The sequence below is a fragment of the Heterodontus francisci genome, chromosome 45, assembly GCF_036365525.1.
Source record: "Heterodontus francisci isolate sHetFra1 chromosome 45, sHetFra1.hap1, whole genome shotgun sequence".
NCBI lineage: Eukaryota > Metazoa > Chordata > Chondrichthyes > Heterodontiformes > Heterodontidae > Heterodontus > Heterodontus francisci.
Window position 1 is genome coordinate 8,919,718 of NC_090415.1, and position 13,629 is coordinate 8,933,346.

The 13,629-nt window shown below is 43.5% G+C and overlaps 1 protein-coding gene across 1 annotated transcript; it reads right to left on the reverse strand.

The window, feature by feature from the left end:
* Nucleotides 1-10,404: 10,404 nt before the first annotated feature.
* LOC137356313 (histone H2B 5-like) lies at nucleotides 10,405-10,892 on the reverse strand. The gene has a single exon (XM_068022191.1). It carries the CDS (start codon nucleotides 10,882-10,884, stop codon nucleotides 10,504-10,506), a length of 381 nt encoding a protein of 126 aa, XP_067878292.1. The 5' UTR covers nucleotides 10,885-10,892; the 3' UTR covers nucleotides 10,405-10,503.
* Nucleotides 10,893-13,629: the final 2,737 nt, after the last annotated feature.

Sequence of the window (13,629 nt, forward strand, 5' to 3'; positions counted from 1 at the left end):
AATCTAATTTATTTTCTCCTGATTAACCTTTTAGACATTCTCTGCCTTTCATTATATTCTGACCAATCATCTGACCTGCCACTCGTCTTTGCACAATTATATGCATTTTCTTTAAGGTTGAGGTTATCATTAACTTCTTTAGTTAACCATGGATGGTGGGTCCTCCCCTTGGAATTTTACTTTACTGTAGGAGTATACTTTGAGTATTCTGAAATATCCCCTTAAATGTCTGCCACTGCTTCTCTATTAATTTATCTCCAAGCCTAGAAACCCCGTTCAATTCAGCTAGCTCAGCTTGCATGCCCACATAGTTGTCCTTATTTAAGTTCAAAATACTCGTCTTAGACCCAATCCTCTCAATTTCAAACTGGATGCAAAATTCAATCATATTGTGGTTGCTGCTACCTCGAGGTTCCTTTACTCTGAGGTCATTAATGAACCCTGTTAAATTACACAATACCAAATCTAATATAACCCTGGCTGGATGGTTCCAGAATGTACCGCTCTAAGAAACTATCTCAAAAAGCATTCTATGAACTCCTCGTCCAGGCTGCTATAACCAATCTGAATTTTCCAGTTGAAATGTTGAACAAAATCCTCATTATTATTTCTATCCCTTTATCACAAGCACCCAAATTCCTTCTTGTATACTTCACCCTACATTGTCATTATTGCTTGGGGGCCTGTACACAACTCCCACGAGTGACTTCTTTCCCCGACTATTCCTCATCATCACCCAAACCAATTCTACATCCTGATCTCCTGAAGCAAGGTCATCTCTAACTATTGCACCAATGCCATCCTTGATTAACATTGCATCCCCTCCACCTTTACCTAGCTTCCTATTCTTCTTGAATGCTGTATACGCCTCAATATTCAGGACCCAACCATTGTTGTCTTGTAGCCAAGTCTCTGTAATGGCTATTATATCATATTGATTTACTTCAATGTGCACTATCTGTTCCTCTACCTTGTTATGAATGCTATGTGCATTCACATACAGAGCCTTATATTTTTATTATCTTTGTAACCTCTCGTGTTGACTGTTGGTGTGTTCTTATGTTTTTTTCTCTCTGTCCCTTCCGCCATTCACTGGTCTTCATTTCCCATATTACTATTCTGCTCTCTTGCCTTGACTCTACCCCTTGATTTGTTGCATCTACCCAAGCTTGATCCCTCTGTTTAGTTCAAAGCCCTCTCTATTTCCCGAGTTATGCAGTTTGCCAGAACACTGGTCCAAGCCGTTTCAGGTGCAGACCGTCAGAATGGTACAGCCCCCATTTTCTCCGGTAATGGTGCCAGTGCCCCATGAACTGAACCCCACTTCTCCCACACCAGTCTTTTGGAGTGTAAGTGTCAATGTATACCTCTCAATTCCCTAGTCTACAATTTATCTCTGTCAGTTTCTGATTTTGAGTGTGAGTTTTTCTGTACCTGTTTTATGTGGGAATCATCTTATTCTGACTCTTTCAGATTTTGATGTGTCTGTGTGTCTGGCTTGTACTTTATCCCCATCAGTTTAGGGTATGTGAGTGTGGATTTGACTGTTAATATTACATTCTTGGGAATATATATATAAAAAAAAAGATATGGGGGTTCACATTTCATCTTTGATTGTCTAGAAGGCCAATTTAAGGTTTAACCTGTGCCCTTAAATTTCTAACATGTAGCTGTGGTTTTTAACCTGTCACTGTCACTATCTGTTATAAGAGTAAGGATATCATGCTGGTTTTTAATTGTGGATTTTTCACCACATCTCTACATTGTCTCGGAAGTGAATGTGATTTTCAGTCTGTACATGCCTGTTTCTAACATATGGCTCTGAGGTTTAATTTGTACATGTCATTCCCTGGTATGTGACGGCCAATTCTATTCTGAACCTGTCAGTTTTTGTCTGTGCGGAGTTTGCAAGTTCTCCCTCTGACCGCATGGTTTTCCGCAGGGTGCTCTGGTTTTCTCCCACAGCCAAAGACGTGCAGGTTGATAGGTGAATTGGCCATTGTAAATTCCCTCTAGTGTTGGTAGGAGAATGCTGGGGATGTGGTAGGGAATATGGGGTTAATGTAGGATTGGTATAAATGCGTGGTTGTTGGTCGGCAGAGACTTGGTGGGCCGAAGGGCCTGTTTCAGTTCTGCATCTCTAAATAAATAAAATAAATAAATAAATATATGCAAGTTACTGATACGGTGTCTGTATATTTGATTCATTCCTGATCTGTGAGGCTCTGGCACCCTGGTTGAGTGTAGGATTCACTCTGCATCTATGTGTCTTTGTGCTGTATGTGAGTTGAGATCCTGCTGTATTCAGGACTTAATATATATTTCAGGCATTGTGTTGTCAACGCTTTGTTTCACACGTTAATGTATCAATATGTGTTTAATTTAAAATATGGATAAACAAAATTTTATTGCTGTAGGTTTTATGCAATTCTTGTTTGAGTTGCAGTTTGGTATCCAATTGTAGCTCTGCAAAAGCAATTATGAATGACGAGCTTTTAATTTTAGAACATGACCTGATATGTAATGTCAAATTCCATCCGTTTGTAGAAAATGAATTAATCCTATGTGTTTTTGTCTGACCCTGAGTGACATGTTTGGACTGCTGTGTAATTTGAAGCTCAGTTTATATTGTGGGGTACGTTATTGGGATTCATTCTGTAGTTTCAGTCAGGTACATTTTGTCTGTTCTACTTAAGATTTGGGAATTGATTTGTAGTCAAGGCAACACAATGTATTTAAATCTGATAATGTGTGTGTTTTTGGACTGTGATTGATGTATCTACCAGTCAGTTGGAGTGAAATAGAAATGACGACTATCTCTACTGCTCTGTTTGACTATTGAATTGATAATGTGTCTCTTTGGGATCTGTGTGGGTCTGACTACTTCTTTTGTTTGTTACACTGAAAATGATAATCTGACCATGTCAGTGTGCTTTGTGAGTGATACTGTACCTACTGTGTATTGGAACGAGCTGGATGCACATTTCCTTCTGTCGAGGAGTCATGCGTTTCCTTCTGGTTCCTTCAACTGTTTGCCTGCAGAAAAAGAAAGGTAACTCTTATACTTGAATAACAGCTGAGTGAGAAGACAGAAAAGTGATCAATGTAATCTTTTCAATAATAAACATTCTGAACAATCACAAAAGGAAAGTCAACAAAACAAGCAGAGTCAGTGTCTGAGTCCACTGCAGTACTGCAGAACTCTGCTTCTACTTGCCAGGTATTTGGAGCGGTTTTATAACAATTTTGTGACATTCAGAAACAACCCAAGCCCCGCACTGCTCCATGAATTGGAATACCCGATCGAGTAGTGACATTTGTGTAAGCCAGATTTCTATTTCCATGTTCCATTGTTCAACGGACAACAAGTAAGCACTGTTTAAAAAAGTGTCTTTAATCTTCTCACCTGGTCCCTTCAAATCTGCCGCATCTTTATTGTTCAGACATTTTTTTCTGCTATTCACTATCCAATAACAATAAATAGTGAGATACTGGATCTGAACCAGGAACATTCATTACTGAAGAAGGGTCACTGACCTGAAATGTTAACTCTGCTTCTCTCTCCACAGATGCAGCCAGACCTGCTGAGTATTTACAACATTTCTTGTTTTTATTTCAGATTTCCAGCATCCGCAGTATTTTGCTTTTTATTATAACATTCATTACTGTTTGGAGAGAGAAATCAGCAATGATTTTCAATAGTGAGTTCATCATATTCTGTCTCTCTCTCCCTGTCCAGACACTGCCTGAGAAAGACCTCTCCCTTCCCCCCCCAGCTCACTCCATGTTCCAGGACCAGTTCCTGCTCCACAATGTACATTACAAACTGTCCCCCACTCCCGCTGAATGGACCCGGTAATCAATGCTAATCTATGAGCACATCGGCAGACACGGACCCAAATCTGTTGTACTGCTGTGAGCAGATACTGTTTGTTCACTTACCCCAGGCTTGTAATGTCTCCAATTGCAGCTGATTTAAACAATCGTCCGCTCACTCAGTGAATGACGCTCAGAGGCAGTGCTGGGGGAAGGGGTGCGCATGCGCTCATCTCATTTTGACGTCCAATTAGACTGGCCTATATCGCGCGTGCGCAGATCTCTGCAGCAATTCAACATTCAAAATTCAATGGGAACTTTCCCCATTTCACATTCATCAATGTCCGATTTGAAAAGCCGAACATGGGGTTAGGGTGGAGGGAGGGAGGGAGGGGAGGTGTGGGGCAACATGTAACATATAAAACTGGCAGCTAGTCCAATGTAGATGTTCAAATTGTGATCTGTCTCTGCAGGGTGTTTGTTGTTATTGAGCCTCTCCTCTCAAAACAATCCGACAGAAACATGGGAAGACTGAGGGATCCGGTGTGTTTGCTGGAACTTTGCAGAGTTAATTTCAGCCAGTAAAATGTTGTTTTACCCGGGTAAAACCCGAGGTCAATGAGAGTAATGTCGGAGGGCGCTCTTCCTCATTTTATTCTAAACAAGAGACACAGGCACGGAAGTACCGCGATTACACCGGACACACAATTTCAGTGACAATAGAGTTCCAGCTCCCGGTTGTTAAATGTCCTCATGTTGACAGTCTTTGCTATGATTCTCAGGGGTTAGTTCCCGATGCCTAGGTCTGTATCCCTTAAACACTCTGAGCCAGAAGATCCTCGCAGTCCCTGTTGAAATATTGATGGACAGGAATTTTTCCAATCTTTGGCCGGGTCGATCATAACCTGATGTTCAATCATAGTCTTAGTCAAAGAATTAATGAGACATTCTGTTCACTACTCAGGCCTTGAACTCGGTTTGAGCAGACCAAATACTGAAAGGTTCAGCACTTTTGCAGATAGAGCAGGTAAAGCTGGATCGAGGGACTCAGGGTGAATCCTACACACACAGGATAGAAGCAGTGACAGGTACTCAGGGAGGGGAACTGGTCTCCTTTCTGTTGCCTATGTGTGTTCAGACCATCAGTATTAGTCTATCACTTAGTCTGAACAGGTGCCTCCAAGAACCTGCAAATGCAGAATCCGGAAGCAGCTGTTTTGCTCAGAAATTGGTCGGAGCAGGAGAACCCCTGGCTGAGTGTGGAAACATTTTAGATATGTCCTCAAATCATCTCTCATTTGGGAAGATAGTTTCCAGTTCAGGGAAATTTGTCGGTAACATGTGAAGTCGAGGCTCGAAGGCAGCATCCATACCTCCAAACGGGTCATTTACCTGAACCCTTCTAACACCACCTAACCCTCATGTGGCAGAGTCTGCAGATCATGCATTGGATTTATCAGCTATTTCAGAACCCGTCAAACTGGAGTGTAAAAAGTCATCCATAATCGCAGGGGACTGTCTGAGATGGAGGAGAATAAATAGGTCAATATGACCATCATCAATAATAATAAAGTGCAGAGGGAGGAGAGCGAGAGGAGGGAGATAGAATAGAGAGGGGAAGTGGTGACAGAAAATGTCCTGTGATTATTGGCCAAAATAGACCTACAAGGTACAAACTCAAGTTCTGTGATCAAGTCAGAGAGTTTATTGGTCTTAACTAAGATAGATAAAGTGAATGTTTAACAACAGCAATAGGTTTGCAGCATCACTCAGCACCGGTTCTTGTTTCTGTGCTTGATGGGGCGTGGACTTCTCTCTTTCTGCTTCCCTTGCTGTTTTCTTGACCATCCTCTATCTTCTCCTTCTAAGTGTGATAACGATGTTCCGTGGACCCCTCTGTAAGTGCCGACAATGTCCTGTAACACCCTTTCTTTTACCCTTCTTTGGGTGCAAGGATGTCACCATATTAGCTTTGAATTGTTTGAAGTATCCTAATTGGACCAGGTTGACATCATTGTTTGACCCTAGTTAGTTAATGGTTCAATCTACACACATTACAGATACTTTCTGTTCCTTTCTATTTTAACAAGGATACTAAAGGTCACATTCTTGCTAATGGAAACCATTTTGATTTTGCAATTCTACAGTGTCCTATTTATCTCATCTCACCCCCTGTAAGGATGCTGTGGTCTTCAACCTATCTCTCCCATTGTTCTTACATAGAGGTTTTAATGGACTATAGCCTTGTAATGTCATTTCATAATGAATCAAGCATTAGCTCAAACAGACTGTAATATATTGATGTACATAGCATACAATTAGTCCTATTATTGTAGCTGTCCTTATTATTCACAAAGGGAAAATATGTCATGATCCATCACCCCCACATTGTGGGCCCCCTCCTGCTGCATGACTTTTCCTTTATGTCGTGACTCAGTGCATCATCCACACAGACACATCTCTCAACATGGCATTTTGACATATTCCTGTGAAGATGACAGTCACTGCTTTGCCTTCCAGCCTTGACATAGCAGTTCTTGCATAAATGTAAGCCATGGAAATGTTCTAACCTTTACACAGAGTATAGCAGTGTTCAGGTGATACAGAAAATCCAGTGAATTGGGCAGAGACAATCAGTTGATCTATCAAAGTCTCTTAGTTTTATGCTCCGATCTATACTACTTAATACACATCTATTCTTTTACACCTGAAAAGCTTGGATAGATGGCTCTGGATTGTGTTCTGTAAGTAAGGGGTTGTTCTCCTTTGAGAAATGGAGATTGAGAAGAGGTTTGTTAGAGGTGTATATAAGTTAGACAAGGATAACCTGTTCCCATTAGCTGATGGTACAAGGACTAGGAGACACAGACTGATGGTTTATGGCAAGAGATGGAAGGGAATGTGAGGAAGAACATTTTCTGTTTTACCTGCTGGACCTCGCTGTCCACAAGTGTGGTGGAAGGAGAGACAATCCATGATTTCAATAAGAAACTGGATAAACACTTGAAGGAAACAAACTTGCTGCAGGGCGAAGCTGATGAAGCAAGGAAGTGAATCTGATTGGATGTTGAGAATATTTTGTAAGCTTTCTTTCTGAATTTGCATTGACATTTTTAAGCTGCAAAATTCCACAGCACACTTGACCATCAACTTTAAGTGAGAAGAACATAATGTTGAGAATATTTGTCGACTTCAATTCAGTCATGGCTTTTCATTTGTCACATTCTATGGCAAGGTTGCAGAAATATATTTGACTGCGAGTGGGCATTGCGATGACTGGGAATCTAATCTGGGTCAATTGTTTGGAAGGCAGATATACTCACCACTATACCAGCATCGCTGGCATACATGTAGCTCGTCATTTATACAGTATACACACCAGAGCTCATTGGAACTCAAATGTCATTTCAACCATTTCAATCTGCACCTTTACACCACGTTCATGTTCCCATTGGAGGATAGAATCATGGAATGGTTACATCATCTCCTAGCAACCGAAAAAATTCTAACAGGACTGGACAGACTAGATGTAGGAAGGATGTTCCTGATGGCAGGGGAGTCCAGGACCAGGGGTGACAGTCTAAAGATAAGGGGTAAGACATTTAGGACTGAGATGAGGAGGGATTTCTTCACCCAGGGAGTGGTGAACCTGTGGAATTCTTGACCACAGAAAAGAGTTGAGGCCAAATTATTAAATAAATTCATAAGAGAGTTTGTTGCACTGGATTCGGGCATTTAGATGCTCATTAGATGAAATGCATTTTAATTTACTCTGGTCATTTGTGGAAGGCTTTTTTTTTACAATTCGACCTGGGTTCAGTTCTGGGCACTGCCTGTGTGGAGTTTGCAAGTTCTCCCTGTGACCGCGTGGGTTTCCGCCGGGTGCTCCGGTTTTCTCTCACAGCCAAAGACTTGCAGGTTGATAGGTAAATTGGCCTTTGTAAATTGCCCCTAGTGCAGGTAGGTGGTCGGAGAATTGAGGGAAGGTGGAAATGTGATAGGGAATATGGGATTAACGTTGGAATAGTATGGTTGATGTGGTTGATGGTCGGCACAGACTGGGTGGGCCGAAGGGCCTGTTTCTGTGCTGTATCTCTCTCTGATTTTGTACTACTAAAGCGTGTCTTTTAGTTCCAAAATGATCGCCGCTTATGTCTAAAGGGATCAAAGGATACGCGGACAAAGCGAGAACAGGGTACTGAGTTTGGATTATCAGCCATGATCGTATTGACTGGCGGTGCAGGCTCGAAGGGCCGAATGATTTACTGTTGCTCCAATTTTTCTATGTTTCTATAAAATTAGTTATTCGCCGTGTCGCGGCCGGCTCTCTGCAAGACCTCCTCCACCGACCCGCCTTTTCTCCATTGCTCTGCAGTTTTCTTTTATTCTTGATATAATTATCCAATTCTGTTTTCAGGGTCTCGATTGAATCAGCCCCCAACACACTCGATGTTATTCCTCTCCAATTTCAGATATTTCTGAAGGAATGGGAATATTCTTGCATGACTCACTTTTAGCCAGTAGATGGCATCAGTCTACAATCATTTGGATCTTGTGATTTGTGTACACACATATCGACCGCAATGGGTCTGCTGCTGCCCGGGGAGTTCTCCAAGCACGCCGCCTTGGCAGGGACAAAAACAGTGACGAAGTGTACCCGTTCCTTGTAAATCTCCACAATGTACAGAAGTAAAACACGAAATGCAACACTCTTTAAAAATCCGCCTTCAGCTTCTTTGAAACAACTGCCCTGAAAAAATAAACTGACCCTGCCCGGAACTGAGTTTGGTATCAGATAACACAACGGCTCTTCAGAGACATCAAATTGGCAAAAGATAGAGCTGTTAACTCTTGTTGATTCCAGCACATAAACGTCTCAGAAGGATTTGACCACCCTCTTTACTGTCCACTGATAACTCTCGAAGCAGAGTGACCCAGATTCCTTTGTCTCCATATTGCAGCTGGGAATTTCAGGATCTTGCAGTTCTCAGTGTGAGAACAGTGACACCATTGTATACAAGTGATTTTATCAGAGTAGCTCACTTTGGAACTCAAGACACGCCTTAGTGGTATATAAACGGTAGAATTGTAAAAAAGCCTTACAAATATGGCAAGAGAATATTAAAATGCATTCCATCTGATGAGGTGATAACTGCTTGACTCCAGTACAATTCATACCAACACAAAATAACGCGAACAGTATAACATTGCCGTATCTCAGACAGTCACCAGCCCTTTCACAGATGAAGTGGGTGGCTCTGAAAAGAGCCTTTGGGTTGACAAATTCAGGTCTGGCAGCTTCACTTGCCCTTCGTGCTCGGAGCGCTGGTTTTCTTGGGCAGCAGCACGGCCTGGATATTAGGCAGCACACCGCCTTGTGCGATGGTCACCCCTCCGAGCAGCCTGTTGAGCTCCTCGTCGTTGCGGACGGCCAGCTGCAGGTGTCTGGGGATGATACGGGTCTTCTTGTTGTCCCGGGCCGCGTTGCCGGCCAGCTCGAGGATTTCAGCTGTCAGATACTCGAGCACAGCAGCCAGATAGACCGGGGCTCCGGCACCCACCCGCTCAGCATAGTTGCCCTTTTTAAGGAACCTGTGAACACGGCCCACCGGGAACTGCAGTCCAGCTCGGGAGGAGCGGGACTTGGCCTTGGACCGAGCTTTACCACTGGTCTTCCCTCTTCCAGACATTGCCACAATCTCACAAGCACTTTCACGAAGAATGTTGAGATCCGCCCACATTCCTCCTCCTTGTACCTTCTGGAGGAATGGAGTGGTGGGCACTGCTGATTGGTCACTCTGCTCTGTGCTCTTCATGTAACCAATCGGAGAGCTGCTGAATTCACCAATCAGGAGACGCCAAGGAGATGAGGGCGGAAAATAACGGCGCCAAATTGTCAGACTGCAACCGATTTTTCAAATTTGAAAAGCCCGCCAATATATTGGGGCGGCTTCAATACAGAATATCACATTTCTAGTTCTTTTTTTACGGTTAAATAAATAAAACCTTTTTCATATTGTGTTATTCTACATTTGGTAACAAGTTCCAGATTGGCTTTTACATTCTGACATCTATACGGGTTTACTCTCTGTCCTTTTTGAAACCAGCGAGCAGAAAGTCTCTTTCACAACATTCTCCAACGGGCACATTTCATGTCAATTTTCATAATAATACCGCATCACTGATGAACGATTGTTTGTTATTCGTGGGAGACAACACCGGAGTGTAGATTTTCAGTGTCAGGTGTCAGCGTGTGAGACGGAGGGTTCCGACACCACCCGGGGTTCCAGATAATGTACTTATTAATTTCTGAGGTCAAACTTGAACTAGGGATATATGTGACTGCGAACTGATGTATGTGCGTTAAATCAGCTTTTATTGTCGAAATACAAAAAAAGGGGCCGAATATGAACACGTCCGAGAACAAACCTCACAAATGGTCAGCGGCCAGTAATTTATGTACGGGACATTATTAGTTAGAGACAGAAAGATCGCACGGGCAGTGAAACTGCATTAACCAGAATCTATGGGAGTAAAACAGAGATCACAAAGGCAAGGACACTTGATATATAAATCAATAGAAGTCGATACTATACAGACAATGTTGTAGCTTTTTCAGAGAAGTTGTGGGTGGCTCTTAAAAGAGCCTTTTTGTGTTTTGGGTGTGTTTCAGTACATTGCGGATATTTACTTGGAGCTGGTGTACTTGGTGACCGCCTTTGTACCTTCCGACACGGCGTGTTTGGCCAGCTCCCCGGGCAGCAGCAGGCGCACGGCGGTCTGGATCTCCCGGGAGCTGATAGTCCTGCGTTTGTTGTAATGGGCCAGGCGGGAAGCCTCACCCGCGATTCGCTCGAAAATATCATTCACAAACGAATTCATGATGCTCATGGCCTTGGAGGAGATGCCGGTGTCAGGGTGAACCTGCTTCATCACTTTGTACACGTAGATGGAGTAACTTTCTTTCCTGGATTTTCTCCGTTTCTTGCTGCCCTTTGGTGGCGCCTTCTTCAGAACTTTCTTGGCGCCCTTCTTGGAAGGTGCTGCAGTTTTCTTCTCGTCAACCATGATCACGATCAACTTCAGACACAGAATAACCGAAATTTCGCTCCAAGCTCGCACTTTATAGACATCCCCAGAACCCTATGCTAATGAGGAATGGGAGAAGGCCATGTTCATGATTGGCTGGTTTACAATGATGTCACGGCCTGATGTTCTGCATCTATCTGATTGGGTATCTAAAGCAACCAATCACATTTTGTGCTTCTCACAGCCACAAACTGTCGCAGCAGTCAGATCATCCAAACTCCTTTGCCGGCCCTTATCCATCTGCATCAGTGACTTTCTGAGTCCCTCTTCCTCATCAACCATTTCTATTTTGCGAGTACGAACTCGTCTCTTTTTTCACTCTCTATAGTTCCCTTCCTTATCAGGATGTAGCGCCCCTCTGCACTTCCGTCCATCAACAGGACCGAATCGTCCAGTTTAGTGGGGGTCAGAGTGGGGCAAATGCGAGCATTGAAGTGCAAGTCCTTATCTCCATGTAGCGTGCCAAATAAGGTTGGTCAGCTGCAGTCACAAGTAACCACATGAAAGATTTATATGACAGCGCTTCTGATATGTCTTCCTTTTTCCTCAACCGAGGATACCCTTGTCCTCACTTTCCACCCCATCAGCCACCACATCCAAAGAATCAACCTCCGCCATTTCATCCACCTCCAGCGTGATGCCACTACTAAATGCATCTTCCCCTCCCTTCCCCTGTCAGCATTCCGAAGGGATCATTCTCTCCGCAACACCCTGGTCCACTCCTCCATTACCCCCACCACCTTGTACCCTTCCCACGGCACCTTCCCCTGCAATCGCAGGAGGTGTAATACCTGCCCCTTTACCTCCTCTCTCCTCACAATCCCAGGCCCCAAACACTCCTTTTGAGTGAAGCAGCGATTTACTTGTACTTCTTTCAATATGGTATACTGTATTCGCTGCTCACAATTTTGTCTCCGCTACATTGGCCCTTTGGCCCATTGTGTCTCTGCCTCCCATCAAGCATGAATCTATTCGAATCACATTTTCCAGCACTTGGCCCATAGTCTTGTATGCTATGACGTTTCACGTGTTCATCTAAATCCTTCTCAAATGCTATGAGGGGTCCTGCCTCTACCAGCCCTTCAGGTAGTGTGTTCCAGATTCCAACCACACTCTGCGTGAAATATTTTCTCCTCAAGTCCCCTCTAAACCTGCTGCCCACTACTTAAATCTATCTCCCCTGGTTGTTGATCCCTCCACTGAGGGAACGTTTTCTTCCTATCTGTACTATCAATGTCCCGTGTAATTTTGTATACCTCAATCAGTTCCCCCCTCAGCCTTCTCTGCTCCAAGGAAAACAACCCTAGCCTATCCAGTCTCTCTTCATAACTGAAATGCCACAGCCCAGGAAACATCCTGGTAAATCTCCTCTGCACGCTCTCCATTGCAATCACGTCCTTCCTTTGGTGAGTTGACCAGAACTGTACACAGTACTCCAGCTGTGGCCTAACTAGCATTTCATTCAGCTCCCTCATAACCTCCCTGCTCTTATATTCTATGCCTCGGCTAACAAAGACAAGTATCCCATATGTCTTCCTAACCACCTTATCTACCCGTGCTTCTGCCTTCAGTGATCTATGGACAAGTACACCAAGGTCCCTCAGACCCTCTGTACATCTTAGGATCTGACCATTCATTCTATATTCTCTTGCCTTGTTAGGCCTCCCAAAATGCATCACCTCACATTTTCGCACTTCTCTGGATTAAATTCCATTTGCCACTGCTCCACCCATCTTACCAGCCCATCTATATCATCCTGTATTCTCAGGCTTTCCTCCTCACTATTTATGACACCAATTTTCGTGTCATCTGTGAACTTACTGATCATATCTACTACATTCACGTCTAAATCATTCATGTACACTACAAACAGCAATGGTCCCAGCACCGATCGCTGTGGTACACCACTGGTCACAAACTTTAACTCACAAAAACAACGCTCGACCATCACCCTCTGCCTCCTGCCACTAAGCCAATTTTGTATCCAATTTACCAAATTGCCCTGGATCCCATGGGCTCTTACCTTCTTAACCAATCTCCCATGTGGGACTTTATCTAAAGCCTTACTGAAGTCCATGTAGATAACATCAACTGCCTTACCCTCATCTACACATCTACTCATCTCCTCAAAAAATTCAATCAAGTTTGTTAGACACGATTTTTTTTCAAGTCACCTCCTCACTCTGCTTATTATTCTTATATATTTTTATTTAAGTACCACCTCCCCCCCCTCCCCCCTCCCCTCCCCCTTACATTTTCTATACTCCTCTGGCCTCCGCTGTTTTCTGCCCTAAGCCTCTTTTTTTTTTCCTTATCCAATCCTCTATATCCCTTGACATCCAGGGTTCCCTGGATTTGTTGGTCCTACACTTCACCTTTATGGGAACATGTTGACCCTGAACTCTCATTATTTCCTTTTTGAGTGACTCCCACTAGTCTGATGTAGACTTTCCTATAAGTAGCTTCTCGCAGTCCACTATGGCCAGATCCTGTTTTATCATATTGAAATCGGTCTTCCCCAAATTGAGGACATTTATTTTTGGTCCCTCTTTGTCCTTTTCCATAACTACCTTAAATATTACAGAGTTATGGCCACTATCCCCGAAATGCTCCCCCACTGACACTCCTCCCACTTGTCCGGCTTCACTCCCGAGGATTAGGTCGAGCACGGCTCCTTCTTTTGTAGGACTTTCTACCTGCTGGCTCAAAAAGATCTCCTGTATG